The sequence below is a fragment of the Leuresthes tenuis genome, unplaced genomic scaffold, assembly GCF_036924035.1.
Source record: "Leuresthes tenuis unplaced genomic scaffold, fLeuTen1.0.hap1 SCAF_12, whole genome shotgun sequence".
NCBI classification, from domain to species: domain Eukaryota; kingdom Metazoa; phylum Chordata; class Actinopteri; order Atheriniformes; family Atherinopsidae; genus Leuresthes; species Leuresthes tenuis.
The window spans coordinates 21,917,752-21,941,824 of NW_027325366.1; the positions used below are offsets into that span (position 1 = coordinate 21,917,752).

The window sequence follows — 24,073 nt, forward strand, 5'->3', positions numbered from 1 at the left end:
GTTTCAATTAGATGACTTGCTGCACAAAGAAATATTCACTTAGCAAGTGTGTATGGGATGAAACAAGGAAAGATCGTATCCAATAGGTATTGAGGAAAGTGAAAGTGGTGTCTTTTTTTCAAACTTGAACTGAGGGGAGACTTATTGTCTCAGAATTTCAACAGTCCTCATGTATATCATACACACTTAGAGTTTCAGGAGCTCAGTTCTAATTAAATGTAATGACTTTACATGACTAAACAATACATTTACCTGTAGAGAACATAGAAACACAGAAAGAAAAGTATTCTCTTCAGGACATACTGTGGCGAAGTACACAAAGCACTCAGAGCCAAACTTTAGAAGAACAGGTAGTCTAATTTGAGAGGAACAGTGTTCAAATTATTACCCTAACACCCCAATCATGTCTTTATGATAAAACAAATGAAGACTGAATTTTGTAGGCGTACTTGACTTACATGTAATCTTTATTTCAATAGTTTACCTTTTTCGAGAAATGAGTTATAGCAATGCCTTGCATGCAAGTGGTTTATATACTACAAGTATTATGCATATAAACAATGGGAAATGTTTAACTCTAAGTCATAAAAACATTCTTTCACTGTGCATAAAGTGTAGCATAAGTATTGGAACATTTTCATGACATGCAAAATGTAATTACATCATGTGAGTTATACTTATATAACTGAGGACAACAGATAAAACTCAGATGAAGCTGCTCAGGGAGGCAACAATATAAAATGTAAACAGAGACAGGAAATAGCAAAGAACACAACATGTGTGATGCCATTTCCTCGTGATCATTCAGAGCACTCGAGCCATCTTTCATCCATCTACGATATTCATCATGATGAAGACTGAGATGTAACATGAAAATAAGAAAGTTTATGAAGCACATACATTTTCAGTCAAATATCCCTTGAGTAATCTAACATGGAGCTTTGTGTTTTTCAGAAAAAAACTTACTGTCAATATTGCACACATGAGATTAGATTTTAGTTTGTATTCATAGGGAATCAACAAGATTTCGGTCATATCAAGTGATTTTATAATTATTATAGAGGACACGCAACCAAGACAGAAAACACAGACAATGAAGACAGGGTATGCAAAAGGAGAAGCCGTGTGTTTTGGAAAAGTAAAAAACTTCAGGTGACACTGCCGTCCCATGACCAGACAATATTATAGATCATCTCCACCTCTAAAGCACACTGCCAGCGATTTGATTTATAGGGATATAAATGATCACAAAGTCAGATACAGTGTGCAAACAACATGAAATCTTTCTTTAATTTTCAGCTTTAAAAGGCATTGGGGTCTTTGTTTTTAGAACAGTTTTATGATAAAACCCATGAATAATCAATAATATTGTCAATAGTACATGGATATAAAACAGGATGCTGAGATGACACATGAGTATGGTTTTATGATTAAACAATGTGCAAAGTATATTTGGTTACTGCTCTGACACTGATAAGTACACACAATCAGCGTATTTGATTTTCTCTAAGATGCATGGTAAGTTGACTTTTTGTTTTGTTTTGTTTTTTTACAAAAAGCAGCCAGATCATGTCTAAACATTGCATCATAAAACTTGGGAGAGAATGTGATGAAAACAGCACTCTTTGACATGCATAACCATGGAGAAACATTCATGCAGGTCAACAGTTTTACTCAACCATAACTCTGACATTGCCTCCTGGCTTTGTCCAACATTCCAAGCACTATCAGTGAGCAAGACCAGCCTTAAAGCAGTGCGTTTATTAAAAATATTACCCCTGAGGGAACAACCATAAGAGTTCAAAAAATTATAAAAAGTCAACTGACAAAATAATGAATGCTTCTATAATAAAACAAAACACTTTTTCAGCTTGAAAAATAATCACGCCAGTAAATTAACAGTCTGTGATATAACAATAATCCAAGACACTGGATAGCAGAACTAGCTGCAATTGAAGTTAAAGCCTAACTAATGTTTCTTTCAAAACACTTCAAATAATGTTGCCGATCTTCACAAACGGCAAAGAGGTTTGATGCTCCTGAAATCATCCATAATAGTGGATAATAATGATTAAAGCACGAATGAGCCACTTTTAGACACAAGCCTCAAGTAAGCAGTCTATGAGGCATAGTGGATATCCATACTAGGGTTTTTCAAAATTGTAAACATTGTGTCATTGAAGTCTTCGTTGCACCTCCATCGTGGTTTTATATATCTTGTTCACTGACATCTTTGCTTGCAACCTCCTTTTCGCTTCGGTCTTTTTCGCATTTGTTTTTCTCATTTGTTATCACACTATTACATGACGTTTGAGAAGCCATCGAAGGGGATAGCTCAGTTTTATCAGCACTGGAACTTACTTCGTGTTTGTCTGTGGCAAGATCTTCTTTGTCAGTGACGTTTTCATCCATTTCAATGTCAACATTGGTGGTGTCAGGGAACTTAATCCTCTTTGTGTATCGTCTAAATGCTCTCTGAATGACAACAGCTGACAGATCCTCCTGCTTGCGGCAGAGTGTGGTGGTGATGGGCTCATATGACAATTTGGAGGGATTTGAAGCCATGAAGCGCTCCTCCATTTGCCCCCTAAGAATGTCCATCTCACCACCCTCACCTAGAACACGTTTTGTGAAGGCAAACAGGATATCCAGGCAGTGAATGCGGTCCCCACTAACAATTGGGAGGTCCATAGAGATCAGTTCCATCTTATTAGGTTTGGGAATGCGTAACGGTGGTTTCAGATCATCTGCGAAGTCTGAAAGCTTATTGTAATTCACAAATTGCGTTGCACGAGGATCAAACCTTTCCCATACCTCATAAAACATTTCAAAGTCATCCTCGCTTAATGGGTCAGAGCTCTCCTCAGTGGCCACACCAAAGTTTTCCAGGATGACTGCAATATACATGTTCACCACAATGAGAAAGCAGATGATGATGTAACTTACAAAGAAAGCAATTCCTACAGTTGGGTTTCCACAGTTTCCTTTAACAGAGCTGCCAGGATGCTCCATGTAAGCGTCACAATCATCTTTGTGTTTGTTGAGAGTTGGAGCTAAGAGGCCATCCCACCCTCCTGACGTGGTGATTTGAAACAAACAGATCATGCTGTTGCCAAAAGTCTCAAAATTGAAAAGGTCGTCGATGCCTTTCTCCTTCTTGACATAAGCAAAGTTTGACATGCCAAAGATGGCATAGATAAACATCACCAAGAAGAGCAAGAGACCAATGTTGAACAAAGCGGGAAGTGACATCATCAAGGCAAACAAGAGTGTGCGGATTCCTTTGGCACTTTTAATAAGGCGGAGGACACGGCCGATCCGAGCCAGTCGAATGACTCTGAACAGGGTTGGGGAGACAAAGTACTTCTGTATCAAATCTGCCAGAAACAAACCTAAGGAAAGAAAAGACAACATATGACACCCTAAATAAAACAGTTATACTCACAAAATCAGTTTGTTTGTGTAAAACAGTTGACAAAGCATATCATACCAATGACTGACAGGATGACTACAATGAAGTCAAATATATTCCAGCCATTTATGAAATAGTACTGGCGAAGAGAGATCATCTTCAGCAAACATTCTCCAGCAAAGATGGCAATGAACACTATATTTATTTTCCTGAGAACTTCATCTTTTTCTTCTGACTGGTCAGCAGTTTCCACCATCATGGCTACCATATTCAGCCATATTAGAACCATAATCACAATATCAAATGCTTGCTTTGTGGTGAAGTCAAAGATGTATGCTTGAATCTTGTTCTGAAAGGCACAAACACACACACACACACACACACACACACACAAATAAGACAAAAATACATTTTGCATACTAATAACACAAGATCAGATTCTAGATAAAAGTTACATACAGCTGGCCTGGGAATAGGTTTTTGTGGTTTCTTTGACCCAAGCTTTTTCATGGCATTGTAGTATTTCTTCTGGTCTTCAGTCATGAAGATGTCTTGGCCTCCAAAGTAAAGAGGGCACAAGAGCCATGTTAAATCACAGAAAAATACAAATATCAAAAGTTGTTTAGAAAGAGGATTTGATACTTATCTTTTTCTTCTGCTGATTGAAATTGTCTATAATGACACCGATGAAGAGATTCAGGGTGAAAAAGGCTCCAAATATGATGAAAACAACAAAATATAAGTACATATATAAGTTGATTTCAAATACTGGCTGCTCTTCTTGCTATAATAGAAACATAAAACAGAGAAATTAGTGAATGGAAGGTTAGAGTCCAATATACTTCAGTTGTAGTTGCAGTGGTAACAACAAGAGTGATTTAACACTAACAAGCCTCAAAGGTACATAAGTCTGTCCTCAGAAAAGCTTTTGCTGTACAGAAAAGATAAAAAAAGGAGATTGGGAGTAACTGCTATCGTGTTCTGATTGCAAGCTGCACATTGCCTTTCTGTCGAGGACTTAGCTGCAGTCAGTTGCCTGCAGCGCTTGATCTACCATCTCACTGTGGCTGTAACTTCATGATCCATTTGTCAATTTCAAACAACTGAATCAGTCTAAAGAATACTGTGCTGTAAATGTAAGTTGCAGTTTTTTTTCCATTGAATTTACAGCAGTAGGAGCAATTCACAGAAAATAAGTGACATGGCGCTTTGAAACAAATATAGCAACAAATTTAAGTAAATCAATTTAGCATTGCTATGAGTTTTACAATTAATGCATTGCCCTCTCATGAGAGGCTATTCTCCTTTGCTGTAGAGAATCTAAATTCGTCTTAGTAGTGATGGTAGTGCTGATTTACACAAAGAATATAATATTACCTTGCTTGAGTCCACAGCAGCATACATGATGTCCATCCATCCTTTGAATGTAGCCTGTATAGAAATAAATACAGCAAAAGACAGCAAATTATTTATAAAATACACACATTGTGCAATTATCTGGCATTTTATGATCAAGTTTTCTTCTGGGTACTTACCACTTGCAGCAGTGCAAGGTACCCCATGCCTACATTGTCAAAGTTGACTTTGACGTTCTTCCAGCGTGCATCCATCGTCTCATTTTCCAAGGCCAAGCATTCATTCCTGAATCTCACCTCTGTTCGGTTGAAAGGCTTATCCGAAGTTTTGTTCACACAACTGTAGAACTTCCCTGCAAATAAGTTGACTCCCATGATGCTGAAGATAAGCCAGAAGATGAGACAGACCAACAACACATTGAAGATGGAAGGAATGGCTCCCAGCAGGGCATTGACAACCACCTGGACATCAGCACACATACAAAAAACATCTGTACTGCAGGTAGAGAAAATGCAATTTAAAACTGATGCACCCAACTGTACCCATGTAATGTAAAAAAGGAACACATAAGAGTGAACATTTCAGTATCAACATACAATAGCATGAGCTCATTACAGCTGTGACTGAACATCAAAGCTGAAATGCAATGATAAGTACGTGGTAATAATGCAAAAACTAGGTGGAGAGGTGGCAAGAGATTGATCAACATAAAAATTAGTTTTAGTGGATAACTTAATTTTAAATGAACACTGAAACAGAACAGCTTGTAGAGGATCTAGGATGTCATAAAATATGATTACTGTAAACAGAAACCTATACACAGCACATAGAAACCATGTTAGATAACACAGCAAACATAATCTAAGCAGAGCTATTGACGCACAAGAGAAAATTGGCATGTAAATAAGGGAAATCACTGGCGACCACGTGAATAAAGGCAATCATAGCAGTGCTGTAAAACTTGACTACAATATGAAAGGAACTAGTCGATACATACTTCATTGATTTCAACAGCTGACAACCGTGCGCCTTCAGTTACATAAGTTATAAACCTCTGTTTAGGACATGTCCGCATAGCACAGCTAAATATTATGTTAATACAATATGTGCCAAAATCATAATTACAATTTTTTTGCAAGAGACATGGTGCCCTCTCAAAGAATAATTCAGCATTTTGGCCAATTTACAGTTTTGTTTGCTTGCCATGAGTTTCAGGGGTAAATTTAAACCACTCTCACATTAATTAAATAAGAAGTTGGAGCCAGTAGAATGTTAGCTTAGCATAAAGACTTAAAACAAATTGAAAGAGCTACCCTGGCTTTGTCAGGGCTTTATGCTCACCAAATCCACCTACCAGCACCACTAAAGATTACTGATTAACATGGTGTGGCACCATTATTCGCCACAAAAACTAAAGTGAAATCAAACAAACAATAAACCAAAAAAAAAACCAAAACAGTGAGCAAAAGTGGGACATATTTAGATCTATAACACCTGTTAATCACAATCAATTTAACTCATCAGTGAAAATGTTCAAATCCACAAAATGAGGACCATTACACAGTGCCCTTGCCAATAAGTAATATATAGTAGGGTAAAGTCAATACAGCTCACTAAATAAGAAGCGATAACGTAATAGTAAATACACAATGATTTCGGCCACAGTACATGTCTCACTCAGGAACAATGACAAATGTCTCACTCAGGAATTCTGGTAAACAGTGGACATTTACTGCTCCCTGCCAGGAAATATTTCAGCATGTAACTTCATTAACCCCTGTTTCCCTCAGACGCAAGTCTTTATATTAAGCAATAGATTATCGAGAGAGTCAAAATGATCAATCTTAGAAAAAAATCTTCATCCGACTTCTGAAGAAGAGTGTAATCAAAAACAATATTAACTTTGTCATTTAATTGTTTGAGCTAACATAGAAGATGAATGATAACTGGAAAAAGAGGGCAAAGTAAATTAAGGAATATGTTTTTTACATACAACAAATACTGTGTCTTGCAAAGACAGAAAGTCTAAGAAGGATTTTTTTTGTGAGGTTGTGTGAAGCACTTTCGAGAAAATGAAGTGACAACGTGAATAACTGATACAAAAGGGATGCAGCGTAAAAATCTAGAATATGTCATTTGCTGAACGCCCCCCACATCCAAAGGAGTCTGCTTAGATGGTTTGGGCATCTGATTAAGATGCCTCCTGATCGGATCTTTTTGGTGGTGCACTTGCTACATTCTAATACAGGTAAGACACTAATAGCTCATAAGCAATCCACACAATCCCACTACGAAAAAGGAAAACTTAATATCCATTTAATGTTGTTCTTCACTGCATTATGGAATATCTGAATACTGAGCCAGTGCAATAAGTCGGTGGTAGAAAGTGCACTGTTTCTCAGAATGGGTAAGGATATTAAAGGCTATATGTGTATAAGGCTATTCAGTTACTCTACCCTCATGCCGTCGAACCGTGAAAGGGCTCTCAGGGGCCTCAGAGCTCGCAGGGTTCTCAGAGACTTGATCGCACCCAGTTCTGCAACCCCTAAAGCATTCGCCACCAAACTGACCAGTGAGACCTGGAACAAATGAACACAGATATTACATTGTAAGCAGAGAAGACACATTATTCATGTGCAAGGAACACTTTACAGAGAGAAACAGAAAGTACAGACCGTATACTCTCTTGATAGCACTGTTTTTGCTATGCCTTTTATATAGATATAAAAAAAGAAAACGTCTTTACTTAGAAAATCATTCTTGTTCTGATCGTTTTTTTCATTCATTCATTTATTTGTTCATGTCCTGGGGGCAGTATGGTGGGTCAATATTTAGCTCTCTTATCTCACAGTAATAAGGTTCTGCATTTGAACTTGCTGGTCAGCTGAGGGTTTTCTGTGTGGATTTTGCATATTCTCACTGGACTGTATACATGTGGGCTTTCCTTAGGTACCACAATTTAGTCCTACAGTCCAAAGACATAGGTATTCGGTTAACAGGCAATACTACATTGGTCTTATTCTGTGTTTGACCTGTCCCAAGTATACTGTTTATGCATTATGCATTTGGAAGATGCTTTTATTCAAAGCCACTTACAAATGAGGATATAACAATGCTTAAAAAAGAGGGTTGAAAAAATGAGTGCACAGTAGGTATTTTTTAGGATAAACTGAGATGCTTCAACCTACATCAACAATGAGGAAGTCCAACCAGCACCACGCATTTGTGAAATATTTTGCAAATCCATATGCCACCCATTTCAGCAGCATCTCCAGAATGAAGATGTAGGTGAAAATTTTGTCGGCGAACTCCAACACTGTTTTGATCGTCTTCCTCTGCTCAATGTAGATGTCTTCAAATGCCTGATGAGAAATTGAAAACCCTGAGTTACAGTTGAAAACTGTAAACAAGACTGTACAATTTCAGTCATATAAAACATCAAGAGAAAGAAATTGTCTTTAAAATAAAGTTTGTCTGTACTTTGCAGAGAATGACAATCAGGGACTTACAAGTGCTCCACTGCTAAGCAGGATCATGAAGATGATGAAGTACTCAAACCAGTTGTGCTCCACTATCCGGTAACAGGTTTTTCTTAGTGTCCACCACATCTTCCACCAACCCACATCCACGTTTACTTGACAACACTTGACGTTTTGCACACAAACTGAGAAGAGACAAAGGTGAGATGGTGTTTTAGACATGTACTACGCTGTATCAGATCAAACTGAATGTTTTAGTTGATGAATTGTGTAGTCGTAGCCTTCACCTGCAGGAAAGCAGGGGTCAGGTTCCATAGCTTCTTGAAAATCAAAGTCTAAAAAGTCTGGTCCCTCTCCAGCTGGCAGACCATCCACTGTGCTGCCCTCAGAAGAGCTGAGCTGCCCATCATCATCATCATCATTATCATCATCATCATCATCAATAACCTGTGGATAAAACCAAGATTGTAGATGAAAAACTAATATGATATGAGCAATATTACAGAGCCATGGCAAATGTCACTGAAACAGATAAGGTGGTTAAGACATCAAAAGAATAGTCAAATTGTATTCAGATCAAGTTCAAATCACATATGTGATGGCTTAAACAAAGAACAGTGATTGATAAATAGCTACAGCAATAAGAATGGACAGATTTGTATCACCAGTGACATCAAAAGTACAATTTACCAGCGAATTTAAAATACTGTAACTTGTTTTAACTGTTGAATGTTTGCTACGTCAGTTACACACATACTTGTAACAGGTGTTTGCAGCCTCTGCATTAAAAGATAGATAGAAGAGAAAGGCAATTTGAAGCCTGGTATTGTTTTCAAGTAGCCATATGGTTTCTAATTCAGCTTATTGTTGTATGGCTTTCTGCAGGGTGTGTCTCTTAATAGCTGGTATGAGAACAGATTCAATGTCTTCCTGGAGAACGTAGGAGCACTTGGCTGCCCTGGGACCAGCTAATGCAGTGCAGGCAGTGATGTAAACATGTTACTGTGATATTCTGGATACACTAATGTCAGTGTGATGATAGCTTGTGCTTCAAACCTGCTATTCTGTTTCTGTGAGAAGAACAATGCAGCATGTTATGCTTGAGCATAATCAAAAGTCAACTAGAGCTCAAAAATGTTTTTTTATAATTTGGAAATCTAAAACATTGATAGTACTTTTTTAGTTGTGCTTAAATCAGAAAATCTCCAGAAATTACACCTGTGTTCTTATCATGCTTGAGCACACACTCTCAAAGCACTTTTTTGGGAACAATATACAATGGCTCTGCCACAAATCCCATTTTCATGATGCTTCTTCGTATCAAATTTTTACTGATGCTGTGAAAAAATGTTGTTTGTGTTAGGTTGTCATAATGGTGTACTGTACAGCTTTCTGTTGACAAGTGCTCCGAATGCTTAGCTTAGATACATAAGGGAAGGTTTCAGGTTTCAGTATCTTACAGAGATAAGGTACAGGCACAAAAGAATGTAAATGAGGCACTCATTGATAACGTGATATAAAAACTTCTTACAAGTCTCCAAAAACTTTGACAGCATCAGCTGTAAGTAACAAGTACAACTCTAGTGAGTTACACCCGATGCAAAAAATAGAGATTCGATTAGTTTAGTTCCTTACTAAGCTCGATCAATAAAGAGTTAATTAAATAGATCAACATAAGATAAAAAAAAAAAAAACCTGAAATACAAATCTGTGGCACGGATTGAAAAAAGATGCTAAATGAATGTAGAATTTAGGTCTGCTGAAAAAAATATAATACATGACTTATTGATGGATAAATATGCATTTTGAGTAAACATGGAGAGAACCAACCATACGTAATTCAAAGTAGCTGAGTGTTGTGAGAACGCACAAAAAGCTCTTTTTTCGTTTCACACAGTGTTTTATTTGTTGATGAAGACATGCTGAATATTTTCTAGTTCTGAGGAAAAACGTAGAAAGCATTCTTAGGGTCGTGCACTCCAATTTATGCATATGAAATATTTTATCTTTCAGTCTGATTGTCGAAAATTTGTTTATCAAAGTTTCAGTCTCTAAAAGCTTGTATGGAGGCATTTATTCAAAATATAGTTGGACAGTTGTATTTTGGTTATCAGAAGAGTAAAAGTAATTTACTAAACGGGTAAATCTTTTGGGTAGCCTCCTTAAATCAAAATAAACCCAACCCCCCAGTCAGTCTGGTCAAGGTAGTAGGACTAATTTATTATGTGTGGAGTGGTAGGTTGCTACAAACTGCTTAGACATCTTTCTGTAGAATACTGAAAAAGGCAAATAACAATTTCACAAAGTTAATCAATTTCTGGAAAACTTGCGTTGTATGTATTTAAACTGATAGCAGCCATGACACAGGAACAATGACATTAAAGACAGTCAGTGATGTGAAAGTCCTTTCACACCACTAGCTTTTTGACATATACTCTACCTATTATGCATATAGATGCAGCCGGTCTGCATTTAGGAAGAGAAGACAGAGACTGTCCAGTCCTACAAATACCTGGGGGTGGTACTGGACAATAAACTGGAGTGGTCTGCCAACATAGATACAGTGTAGAGGAAGGGACAGAGCTGTCTCTTCTTCCTGAGACAGCTCAGGTCCTTCAATGTCTGCAGTGATATGCTGTGCTTGTTTTATCACACTGTCATTGAGAGTGCACTTTTCTATGCTGTTGTGTGCTGGGGGAGTTGCACTGCAGACAAAAACTGTAGGCGCCTGAACAGACTAGTGAAAATGAACAGTTCTGTGATAGGCAGGGAGCTGGACCCTCTCAGAACTGTGGTGGTGCAGCGGATGAAGAGGAAGTTATATTCTTTGATGGTGAACAATAAACACCTCCTCCACAGCATCCTGGCAGGACAGAGGAGCAGTGAGAGGCTCATGTCACTGCCCTGCAGGACTGAGAGGTTCAGGAGGACCTTTGTTCCCACAGCCATAAGGCTTTTTAACAGTGACTGCGGACATGTTCTTTTCACATTTATTTATCTATTTTATTTTATTTTATCTATCTATTTATTTATCCTTACTAAATGGAATCTGTGGAGGAAACATTATAACGTGTTCAGACTGTAGACTGTAGGAGCATAAGTGCAATAGATCATCCTATGTCAACATGAGTGCCTCAACACAAAAATCCTTGGTGATCCATCACATCACATAAATATTTAGCTTGCGATAACGCTGCTGAGACTTTTTTTTATATTAAATTCAAATTGACAAACTAAACTGACCAATCCAAAACAGCAGCCTTACCACATTGAATCCTGGTATGTCAGACGAGGCACTGCTGAAGTCCTCAGTGTTGAGCATTTCAAAGTCAGACTCTCCCACAGCAATAGGTACTGTAACAGTCAGACTAGGGTTATTAATGAAAGACATAATTGAGTCATCACTCTTGCTGCTGACTATGTACTTGTCTCCACTTTTGTCCACTCCAATCACATCCCCATTGCCATTACGAAAGTCTTTGATAGCATGATCGGGAACACCATTTAGACCAAAAGGTTTGTGGAGCTCATCCAGAGGTTTGTCTTCGCTCTTCCTTTTCGTTTTATCCCTGAAACATAAACTCCTGCAGCTACTTCGAAGCAGCGACTTGGTGAAGGCAATGCCTCTGTGAATCCGTCCAATTGCGATCTGTAGATTGTTCATGTCGCTGTCATCGTCTGTCGCTGCAATATTGTCTGCACTAAATGAACTCAGCAGCAGGGCCAGGAACAGGTTCAGCACCTGTAAGACGATGACATCACTTAAAGTGAGATTGATCTTTGGTCTGTTGCTCCTGAATGATATCAACAAAACAAGTATAACTGAAACTGCATCATGGATATGTATTTATTTGCAGTGATAAGTTAAACAGAGAAAAATTGGATGACTTGGACTTATGAATTGACCATAAAAGATGTAATGTACCACAAGATTTCCAATGACCATGACCATCATGTAGAGAATGAGGCACTTGGTAGTCCCAGCCACCTCCATACAGTCCCACATGGTCTCTATCCACTCTCCACAAAGCACTCGGAACACAATGAGGAATGAATGGAAGAAGTCGTGCATGTGCCAGCGAGGCGGAGTGCTGTCCGCAGATATTTTATACAAATTCTGCTTGTAATATTTTCCAAACAACTGCATTCCCACCACAGCAAAGATGAAGACAATAATGGCCAACACCAGGGTCAGGTTGCCCAAAGCTCCCACTGAATTACCAATTATTTTGATGAGTGTGTTAAGAGTGGGCCAAGATTTAGCCAACTTGAACACCCTCAGCTGTAAAAGGAAAAAGAAGTCAAGTAATTTCATGAGTTCCTGCACTCAAAACACACCAGAACATCTTTGCTAGGACATAGTGACAAATAAGTATGTAAACTAAATTAGCAGAATTAGCATGTAAGTAGAAGAAATATGCTTAAGTTACAAAACAATAACAATTTAAGTCCATCCATCCATCTATTTTTTATATCAGTTTAATTCAATGCATGGTCACGTGGGGGGCGTAGGACACTCTGGGCAGGTTGTCATTCCATTACAGGGCCAACAGATAGAAAACAACCATGCACGCTAACAATCACTCCTAGGTTCAACTTAGAATGATCAATTAATCTAACATCTGTGTTTTTGGATGGTGGGAGGAAGCTAGTGTACCCAGAGAAAGCCCCTGCATGAAAAGGAAGAACATATAAACTCTGCACAGAAAGGCCTCAGCCGGGATTTAAACTAGGAACCCTCTTGCTGTCATGTGATAGTGCTAATCACCACAGTCCAAAAAATTTAATGTAGTTCAATATGTATTTCTTGAACAAATTTCTTGTGCCAGTGAAAAGATGTCTGTATGTCACAAGTAGTCCAACCTCCTCAGACAGTAATGACACCCAAAAAAAGCATGTCTGGGATGTAGACCTAAAAGAAGAAATCTCAGACCAGTCCTACTGGTTGAACAGTTGTTCTTTGTTTAAAGTCCCTCAATTATAAATCTTCTTTAAAATCTAGGTTAGTTGGGCTGCTGCATTACTCATCTTCCAAACTTCAGCTAGCAGACAGCTATCCTGACATCCTTATCTTGCCTCAAATCTTATTGCACTGAATGGACTCCAGGTTTTTAACTCCCTGACCCTTGTCACGTTTTAATTATGTCAATATTCTAGAGCGTGAATGTTTGAATAATTATTGAAGATGGACATGTAGTGGCAATACAAGGAGTTGTATGCTGTAAGTTTAAACATACTGTGTTTGTTCATCCCTAATGTAAATGAAGAGCTGATTATACAGTACTTTTAGACAATCTGTATAAAATAGGTTTTTCACATACTTTATCTTGACACTGCACATTTTTATAGTTCGACTTACCAATCTGAATGATCTCAAAACAGACATGCCAGGCACATTGGCCAGACAAAGCTCCGCCAAGCTTAAAATGACAATGACTCCATCAAAAATATTCCACCCCTCTTGAAAATAATAGTATGGGTCCAAAGCAATGACCTTAAAGACCATTTCAGCTGTGAAGATCCCAGTGAACACCTAAGGAAAACAAAAAAAAATTAAATAAGATCATTACTATAAATGATAAGCATTTTGCAAAAATATGGACATTACACTGAAGTCAGCTTACCTGATTGCCCACAGTCAACATTCTGGAGAACCAAGGAAATATTGGGTAATGTTCCATGGACATAAATAATGTGTTGAGAACAATGCAGATGGTGATTGTAAGGTCAGTGAATGGGTCCATCACAATCAGTTTAACCACTCTCTTGATTTTCAGCCATTTTGGACAAAACTCCCAGATAAGGAATGTGTGAGCAAAATTGTACCACCAAGGAGGACACTTCTGCCTTGACTCCTCGAGCTCTGATGGTAAAACATGCAAAACATGTTATGTGAAACTACCATTTATCTTGTAAACATGAAAGGCATAATATGTTTTCAAAATTGATGCAATGATACAGAAAACATACCTTCCATGGTGCTGGTTATGACACTAGCTATACTATGTGCTCTCTGTCTGAACTCTGGGCCGTCGAGGAAGTCCATAAACTCCCCAGAGGGTACTCCACTGGCCTGTCTGTATTCTGTGTCAGTAGAGTCCGCCTGGCCATAGAAATGTTTGTTACAGATGCAACTGTGTGTTGTTAGTTACTATGAATAAACAACAAAAGCAACACATATACTTTATCCATATCTTACGCAAGATGATTAGAATAACGGGCAAGATAAGCTTGCTAGTTATAACAATAAACAAAAGTGCAATAGGTCAATAGTTTTTTTATATAATTAAGAACAGTAGTGTGTTATAAACTTCATCCCTAATTTGTCATTCTGATTACATCAGAATTCTACTTGTGGAAAAGGCTTTTCAGAAGGTCTGAAAAGACATTTATCTACAGCTTGCAAAAAAAGAAAAAAATGGAAGTTCTTATCAACATAGGGAAAAACATGTACATGCACACTCAAAATTGCTTTTGGTTCTCATCAACAAGATTCTGGTTGGTTATTGGACCGCTCCGTGTCATTGCAGGGATTTGACTTTTCACCCTATCCACAACCAGCTCTGATGTGTATTTGGAGTCATTGTGCTGCTGGATTACCATTATGTGTCAAAACGTTTAAACAGTCAAGCTGATGGATTTAGGTTATAGTCCATAATTCTACATAAAAGTTGCTTTATAGTGATACTGATGTTCCAACAGCTTCCAGTTCAAGCGAGACTTGTCTTGTCTTGGTGGGTTTCAGGTAATTTCTGACCATCCAAATCAATTTCTTCACAGTTGAAAGTCACAGCTTGTTTTTTTTTAGAAATTTCTTCCAAGCAAAGCAGCTATGCTTCAATTGACTAAATCAAAGGTTCAAAGCCTTTTTAAAAAGTTCCTTGTCAGATCTACATTGAGCTCCTTTGACTTTGCCGTTTTTTGTGAGTTCATCAGTCCAGTGAGTATTGCTTTCACACCCTTCTTTGTTTTGGCACAGAGAAGCTAGAGTCAGTTATAACTACCCTCAGTTTAGAGGTCTTCGGAAATCAAAATACATTATAGAACTTTTGGGTGTTTATGTAGAATATTACCCTGTTCGTATTAAGACAACCCACAAAAAATTTAAACTTGTCCACCAAATCCACTTTTTATTTCCTATCAAATATGTATCCTGTAGAATCAGGTTGGCCCAGAAAACAAATAGTTCAAGGAAAACAACCAAATCATATTTATAATGAGCATGTATAAACATTCAACTGTACATTTTTAGCAATGCTACCCTACATAGGTCACCAATATTTTACTTAATGGTTACCTAAATGATCAATCTAAAGAGTTTGTCCTGCTTTGGAAAATATTCAGTCTTAATGCTAAGTGTCAGACATGTGAAGTGTAGTTAATTTGATTAAATGTGAGAGCCACTACATTCGAGCTCTGAGCAAATAAATAGGGACAACTGGGATAGGGAAGCATTTCTTACATTGTCCCCGGTGGAGGCCATATCTACCATCACTTTAGGCAGATGGAGCCCCACAGGTGGTGAAGATGGGAGTGAATTCCCATCCACCAGAGACACAACCCCATTGAAGTCTACAGAGCTGTGCCTTATCCCACTGTGTTGACATAGGAAATGTGGCAAGAAACTGCACTGGCTCATACTGCTGCTCCGTCGATCGCACCTCTGGGAATGGAACAGGGATCCCCTCCGACTCAGGTTGTCCTCAAAAATGCTGTTCTCATCATCAGCAAACTCATTTTCCGAGCCCACATCCGGTGTTTGGCTTCGGAAACTGAAAAGGCTGGTCTTGCTGTTTCGTTTGGATGAGAGCAGGGGTCCACGAAAACTCAGAAAGGACTGAGAGAAAAAGATATTCTCTAATGATAAATGCTGATCATGAGGAGGAAAGAATGGCGATGACAACGATCTTCTTACTTAGAAACAAAAAGGAGACTATGGTGTGAAAAAACTGCATGACGATGGAGATGAGCATGGTAAGAAAACTTCTCAACTTAAAAATACATAGTGGTGATGAATAAGACTTGTAAAGATGATGATCATGATGATGATCACGATGAAGAAGAAAAGAATGATGATTATGATGATGGTGGGGTCATATCAATGATAAGCATTGTAAGAAGAAAATCACACAATTAAAACATATCCTGATTGTGGCTCACAATGACAAGAGCAGGAGTTGATGAGGATGATGGTGATGATCAAGATGATATGAAAGTGATGACAAAAATCTATTTGGATGTCTGCAGTAATAAGGAAACTTAACAAAAGGATACAGTGACAAATGGAACATATCTAAGTAAATCTGATATTATTCTGTAAATCCAAGACAAAGCTTAGTATTCATAGTATCAGTCTTTTTTATTCTCACTGCCTCACATTAATTATTTTTCAACCTCTGCAAATACAGAGAACACATATATACCATTTTACTAAATGAACACCCATCACAGACTGGAGTTTTGATTTCACTTGATAAAATCCTTAATATTTCGTTGCCAATGGAAGAGGTATAAATCACAAGAGTGCTACTATTTTGACAGATTAAATAGAATAGTAAGTTTTGCAAGAAGAAAGACTGTTAGTCAATCTGATGATTATATAACTGACAGAGAATATTAAATTCAATTGATAATTAAAATCTATGCAACTGTAATTTGGTGTAAAGGAGTTAAAGGGTGTGATCATTAAAACATATATACTAAGTTAAAAATATCATAATTACTTGAATTGTAATATGTAATATTATTCTTGAAAAGATACAATAATGAAATACAAAATAAGGTAAAGATGTAAAGTTCCGCATATAAAAGAAACTTTAAAACTGAAAAAGAACATAGTGAGCTAATGTTAGGGCTAGGTTCAGAAAAAAAGGCCAACAGATGATTACTTTTTTAGTCAAAGAATAATGACAGATGTCACTGCACCTGATGTGTGGAGGAGCATTTCGTGTCATAGTTGAGCAGGTTTCCATCCACAGAGAAGCGGCAGCGACCCTTCTTTACACTGTCCAGTGAATCTGATTCAGGATTCTTCGCAGCCCCCTTCCCATCTTCCTCTTTTCTTTTTCTTCTCCTATTGCGCCTTTCTTTGGCACTTTTGGAGCTCAACTTAGAAGCATCAGAGGAACTCAGAGTGCCACCACATTTGTCAACGGCCTCTCCACTCTCTGCTGCAGCTGCACTAGCTAATGCCTTGTTGAGAAAAGACAAAACTGATGAGAAAATCTTCTAGACAATGTTTCAGATCTGTATGGAGACGTTTAAGGTTGATCTTTGCCATTATTACCAATAACCAAATGTGTATGGACATACCATGAAACACAGAAGGTAATTGCATATTAATACACTAATTAACACTTGTTAATAATTGCCAACAAAATCTTCACCCATCCCGAACCAGGTATACTTATGTATTATGGTCATGAAAACAACACATGATGACTGAATATCTGTATATTACTTCAAATATATTTGAAGTATCAACAGATTGCAGAAAAATCTGAAATGTTTCTCAAATCAAATCTTTGGAACAGACAGGCCAAAATTGAGATTGGATTTGTGTCTAGACATTATCAAACTATTTGCATGGATTGTTGTGGTGCCGATGTGAGCACACATCCATAACTACATAGCTATGTTCTTGTTGCTGCTTAACTAACTGCTTAACCAGTCCTCGTCGCCACATACCTGAGCGTCCTCTTGCTGCCGTCTCAGCTGCTCTAGCATGGCCTGAAATTCTTCCTCCTTCTCCTTAGCTTCCTTTATGTTGGCCTGGCTCTGCTCCTCATAGGCCATAGCGACTACAGCCAAGATCAGGTTTATCAAGTAGAAGGAACCGAGGAAGATCACCAAGACAAAAAAGATCATGTAGGGCTTCCCAGATGCTCGCAAAGTCTGGAAGGAATATACACAAGATTGTGGTACACTTATACTCACTTCTTTAACATTGCAGTTATTATACTAAGTATTTTTTCTTTTATAATTGCTTGTTATGGTGTGTTTCTTAACTATTACTTTAAAAAATATATATTCCTATTAATATTTGGTATATCATTACAAGTAAGATCTAACAGAATATATAGAACTATTTCTGCATCTGTGTGTTTTTGTCACAGACCAATTTCATTTTGATGTCCAGATTAGCAAAATAGGCTCATTCAAGGGCGAACCTAAAGTCCACAATAATCTATATTTCATTACAATTAACGTGACCAATCTGCAGTGACATCATTAAGCCCATTTGTGAATTTTCTAATTGGTTTGGTGTGTAGATTCATACACAATGTTAATGTCAAGGTTAAACTAATGTGTCAGAAATGATTGACTGCGAGAATAACGCATATGATAAGGATTAAGATTTGGATATTTCTAGTTGTTTTTTTTTTTGCTGTTGCTAGGATTTTTTATTCAAAAGATTTTATTGTTGTGTTCTTCTTCTGTAAGAGACAGCAATCATGTTCATTATCCCAAAGATGATCAAATTGATACTCTGAATGGTTACTTAACAATAAATCTCTGTTCTGTTTTAGGGACAAAAGCATTGGTATTAAAGAGACCTCATTGATAACAACAGGTATTGCTACTCAATGCCCTCATTGGAGCTTTGTTGTATTAGCTGTTTGCTTTGCTTATTTATATTACAATGCTAAGTACTGGCATATTCATTGGACACCAATATCGCTTTTTACACATCATTCAAGGTTTGTTTGCCTAAGTCACATTACAACTCCTAATTTTTCCTCTGATGCACCTGCACTGGTTTTAGAAGTTTGTTTGAACAGGATGCTTTGTAGATCATCTTTACTATTACTGCAATGAAAGAACACTTATTGTTCTTTCACGCACCGAGCCCCACCTATTTGTGTACTTACAGAGGCAATAATCCAAAATATAGCGTCGGGAACCACACATTAGGTTAAATATTTTGCCAGTGTGCATCTAAATGTGTTCTTCTTACAGAGTCATTCACAAACAGAAGGAAGCAAGTAAGAGATGTTCACGCTCAAGGTAAAGTAAGAGCTACACAGAAAAATAAGGACAAAATGGTTCAAAGCTTTTTAAACATTTTTCTAACTCAAACAAAAATCTGATAGAACTAAAAGATTCAAGTCTTACTGGGACTACTAGTCACCACTCATTTATTATAGATGGGACGAATAAAGAAACTGACTTACAAAATGCTGCTCTGGTCCACTAACAGCCCTCTCTGGATGTATAAAATAGTTTGTGGGCATCTTTTAACTATACTTAAATTGGTTTTATCTAATCAATAAAAAAAAGGACTAAACGAAGCATCAGTATCCTGGAGATCGCGCTGCTTAATAATATACCTTATTGTTTAAAAAAGAGTAGTAAAATCTGATAGAACAGATGAAACCCATGTAAGTACATAAAAGTCAAGCAGCAAGGCCTTAGTTGAAAGCTACACACACACCTGTGTGTGTATATATATATATCTCCAACATGACTTTTTTTGTCACCTTTCCCACTCCGTACCTGCTGGTAAAGATTCTCCCAGTAATCCTGTGTCATCAGTCTAAACAGGGAAAGGAAGGCCCAACCAAAGGAGTCAAAGCTAGTGTAGCCGTAGTCTGGGTTTCGTCCGAATCGAATGCATACATACCCTTCTGGACACTGCCTGTAGGAAATAGGAGTCTTTTAAGCTCAGAAAGAATTAGCTGTCCTACTTTTCCTTCCATTTGGTCTTGTTAATAATTCAGCAATTCACCATACAAGAAATGTATTTATTCTATAACATAATCAGCATTCTATCAGCTGCCATTGGGCACCTTGCTTACCCAGCGGCACTGCTGTTTCCACAAAGCAATGGATCTCGTTTGTCTGGAAGTTTATAATGATTATCTGAAATTTGAAAAAAAGGGAAAACCATGGTTTTAATATTTGTGAGGAGGACTGTTTCAGCAATGGTTTCTTAAGAGAACATGACTAAAACTGAATTATAGTAAGATCATAATTTGAATAAGTTTACAAGGCATGTGCAATCTATTATATTTCTACAATGCCTGTAATGTTAGCCCCTTAAAATTCCTCCAGTTTTCGCCTAAAATGCCTAAAAAAGACACACCCAAAGACAGTTTAAAGCTGTTCTTGGACCACTTTCAGTAGAGGCATGGTCTGATGGAAATTTCGAAAGTCTTTATGGAAGTAAGAGTTGTTGTGGACTAACTATTTTACTGGAGTACATTGACTGGGCCCTTGCCAATGCAACAGGACCATTTTTGTTGGGAGTTGTATCTGTTCTTGGAATATTGTGAGACTTCATAGGTGAGTTGCATTATTTTTTGTATTTGCGACTGGTTTGACTGGTATTCCTCTCCTTTGTCCCTTACATTAGATGCAATTTTAAAGTTTTCCATCCAGCTCAGAGAAGAACAGAAGAAAATAAAGTACTCACAGTCGTTCAGTACATATGCAGTCCAGTTGAATTGGGCCCCATCGTCAGATGTAGAATTTGTTGTGGATGTATCATTTTTTAGTATCCGTATGCACTTATTCTGTAAATGGCCCATAAACAGCTGTAACCCCACAAGTGCAAAGACACTCAAGCAGAAGATAGTCAGGATCATTACATCCGCAAGCTTCTTCACTGACTGAAACAATGCACCAACAATGGTCTTCAGGCCTGTGAAACACAAAAGCACTTGTCACTCTCTGTCATGGTTACCAGAATTTTGATTTAAGCTAAACCTAGACTACTTATATTGTAGTGTAAGCAATTACATTCAACTTTTTCTGCATCTATTACCATTAAAAACTGTTTGAACCAATTACAAATACAAGATATCTTTCTATTGTAACCAATAACATACAACTTTTTATGAATACTTTAACAGCAATTCATTATATTAAGTGACCCATTAAACTGTACAAATTTCTTTACCCTTTGACAACTTGTCCTTACACATGAAATCACCTTAAACTGTTTTATATATACTGTATATAAAAAACAGTTTAAGGTGATCTGCAATATCATATATTTTTTTGCAATTTCATGACTTAATCGTACAGTTGCATTAGCTATTGGGAGTTTTTAAAAAATATATTTTTAACGCTAGTTTGGATGGTGTGCTGATGGAGATAGTTTTTGTTGGCATTTTTAAAAATATTTTCCAATGTACTATTGTTACAACGTAAAAGTTGCTTACAAAGCCCAAGTAATGGGTAGGAGCAAAAAAGGAGAGAAATTAGGTGGAAGATTAAACTAATTTTTCCTTTGCTCATCGCTGGTAATGTAAGATTGCTGGCCAATAAAATGGGCAAACTTGGATCACTGATGAGGACAAAGCAGAGATATTGGGAAAGTAGTATTATGTGTTTCAATGAGACATGGCTGCAGAAGCATATTCTGGACTCCAATGCCTCTCCGCCTGGATGTCAGTCTATATTAACAGACAGAGACAGCAGACGTAGACAGGAGACAGGGAGGTATAAGTAAAGGCGGAGAAATTGCAGAGCTTGTTAACAACAAATGGTGTATTCCTAGACGTATCACTGACAAGGAATATCTTTGCACTCAGGATGTTGAATAATTGACTGTCAATTTCCATATATGTCTAAAGGGAGAATATACCTGAGTTACCTACCTATAAGAGTAAGGGTATGATATCATCAACTAAATTGTTGCCAAGCTAAAAAAAACAACACTCCAGTCCACTCATGGCAATATCTGTGGATATCAACCAAACCTCTCTGTGCTACACTTCAAATTTAACTTCAACCTTCTTTTTTTATATCTTAGATTCTGAAATGATTTATTCAGTTAGTCTTTCTTATAAGATTCCTCAATTATTCATACTGCAACAATACAATTTCTCAGGGACTGGAAAATTATCTTTTGGTTCAATTCAATCTTTTGAAAATATTGCTGAAAATGAACAACTGTAACAATAACTGTACAAAATATATATTTACTCACATTTTGAGTTGTTGATGCCTTTCATGGTTAACCTTCAGTTATCCATAAATCAAGGTAAAGATTTCAGTAGTTATCAAGCAGCTGGTCATTTCTATTGAATAAAGCCTTAGATAATAATTTATAATTATTTATTCATAATCTTAAAATATCAATAGATTATCCATTATGTTTACTGCTACAATTTTCACTTTCATACCTCATAACTTATCCATGATTTCAATCATTATTGCTTTGGCTATCTGTTAACTTTTCCTGTTAAACCTCCATTTCTCTACTGACTTCTTTAATTAAACTATAATTTTACATTTTTCAGATTAGCCGACCTAACCCAGAAGTAAACTACTCTGGCTGTTGCTGATTTTATCATTTGCACTTCTTGAAAGTTATCAAAATCACAATGGACAGTGAAGTAAAACTTGGGTGTAAAAACAAGGGTACATTAATTTTTTATCCCATTTCCAACTAGGAACAAGTTGTGAAGGAAAGTTCATAATAATGCAATATGTTAAGAGCATCTAAGTAATCTCATAATCCTATAATCTATTTTAGGAGCCACGCTATCTTTGCAAAAAAAAAGATAACTACTGATCAATTTGACAACATGACAACTGCATCAAGGAACAGGAAGAAAATGGGAGGAGAAATATGGATCATATGCATGCAGTAATACTGGGACACACCCTCACCACATGAAGAGAGGAGAAACAAGAGTCTAAACAGCAAAGCATTCAGAAACAATAGTGGGAAAAACAAAGAGTCGCTCAGCAGATGGAAAGAAATACCACACATCTCACAGAGCAACGCAAACAAAACCCACTGTTCTCCCATTGATCATTAAAAGTCAGTCCCTGATTTCAAACGTTAAATCTTGGCACTAAACTAAGTTACTGATAATATTAACACATTCCCAGTTGAATGACTTTTCACCTTAGATAACCATGATAATGTTTACGATTGTGAATGCTAAGCTTGCTGAAAAAAACCCTGTGACATCTGTGTTATATTTGAATGAACATTTGATATTAGTTTTAGGATTATGGAGGACCAAAACTGCCATAATCAAAACTAGATAAATATATAAATATATGAGGAAATCAATAATTAAATATGTGTATTTTTACGTTTTAACTGGCGTTAACTGGCGTCCTTCAGCTAAAAGTGTCGATGGTTGCTAGTAGCTGCACCAGCTCTTAACACCATCCCCCATTTTTTTAACTGTCATTAAATTTCCAAACTAATCGGCGTTGTACTTGAAATTTTGTTGAAGTGAACATTCGTCATAAGAGGCATAAGCACACACAGTAAGTTTATGTGAGCATCTCTGTAATGTCGCATTCTATGTCTCACAATAACCAGCTGTTTAACAGTTACCGAGATAAAGGATGTGTTCGATTTCAGGGTTACTTCTTCACAAGCTGTAATTTTCGTTTGTCCAAAGTAAGAGAAGTGAAAATTAATTCATGAAACATGTGGAAATGAATAAATGAACAAATGTGGAAATAAAAAAAGTAAATGTAAAAAAATAGAAAAAATGAAACGCAGAAATAAAAAATAAATGTGGAACTAAATATAATGTAAGTAAAAAATAAATTGATAAATAAATGAAAAACTTAAAAACACGTGTACTTAATTATTCATTTCCACATCTTTATTTATTTTTTATATGGCAGTCCTCAATAATAGGAAGGAGGGGTGACAAGGATGCATGTACCTGTACCACTTACCTGGGATAACAGAAATAGCTTTGAAAGCTCTTAGAACTCTGAATATGCGAAGAGCTGACAAATTCCCATACTTCATAAATTCAGTCACATACCTGCAGGTATATTTAAAAAATATAGTCAGACATCAATCAAATTCGTTTACATTTTACTAGCATTAGGACAAGAA

General features: G+C 37.0%; 1 protein-coding gene across 1 annotated transcript in view; it reads right to left on the bottom strand.

Annotated features, from left to right (window-relative positions):
- Positions 1–449: 449 nt before the first annotated feature.
- scn1laa (sodium channel, voltage-gated, type I-like, alpha) overlaps positions 450–24,073 on the bottom strand; it is a 30,709-nt gene continuing 7,085 nt past the window's right edge. Inside the window, exons 6-27 of the mRNA XM_072397097.1 lie at positions 23,908–23,999; positions 20,663–20,890; positions 20,046–20,109; positions 19,744–19,885; positions 17,935–18,141; positions 17,173–17,439; positions 15,710–16,084; positions 14,218–14,350; positions 13,872–14,110; positions 13,607–13,780; positions 12,173–12,529; positions 11,516–11,989; positions 8,535–8,694; positions 8,278–8,432; positions 7,957–8,130; positions 7,225–7,347; positions 4,948–5,229; positions 4,790–4,843; positions 4,059–4,196; positions 3,872–3,976; positions 3,491–3,761; positions 450–3,392 (exon numbers count right to left, since the gene is read on the bottom strand). Coding sequence (XP_072253198.1) covers positions 2,209–3,392; positions 3,491–3,761; positions 3,872–3,976; positions 4,059–4,196; positions 4,790–4,843; positions 4,948–5,229; positions 7,225–7,347; positions 7,957–8,130; positions 8,278–8,432; positions 8,535–8,694; positions 11,516–11,989; positions 12,173–12,529; positions 13,607–13,780; positions 13,872–14,110; positions 14,218–14,350; positions 15,710–16,084; positions 17,173–17,439; positions 17,935–18,141; positions 19,744–19,885; positions 20,046–20,109; positions 20,663–20,890; positions 23,908–23,999 — 5,398 coding nt within the window. The 3' untranslated portion in view covers positions 450–2,208. The remainder of the gene's footprint in view (positions 3,393–3,490; positions 3,762–3,871; positions 3,977–4,058; positions 4,197–4,789; positions 4,844–4,947; positions 5,230–7,224; positions 7,348–7,956; positions 8,131–8,277; positions 8,433–8,534; positions 8,695–11,515; positions 11,990–12,172; positions 12,530–13,606; positions 13,781–13,871; positions 14,111–14,217; positions 14,351–15,709; positions 16,085–17,172; positions 17,440–17,934; positions 18,142–19,743; positions 19,886–20,045; positions 20,110–20,662; positions 20,891–23,907; positions 24,000–24,073) is intronic.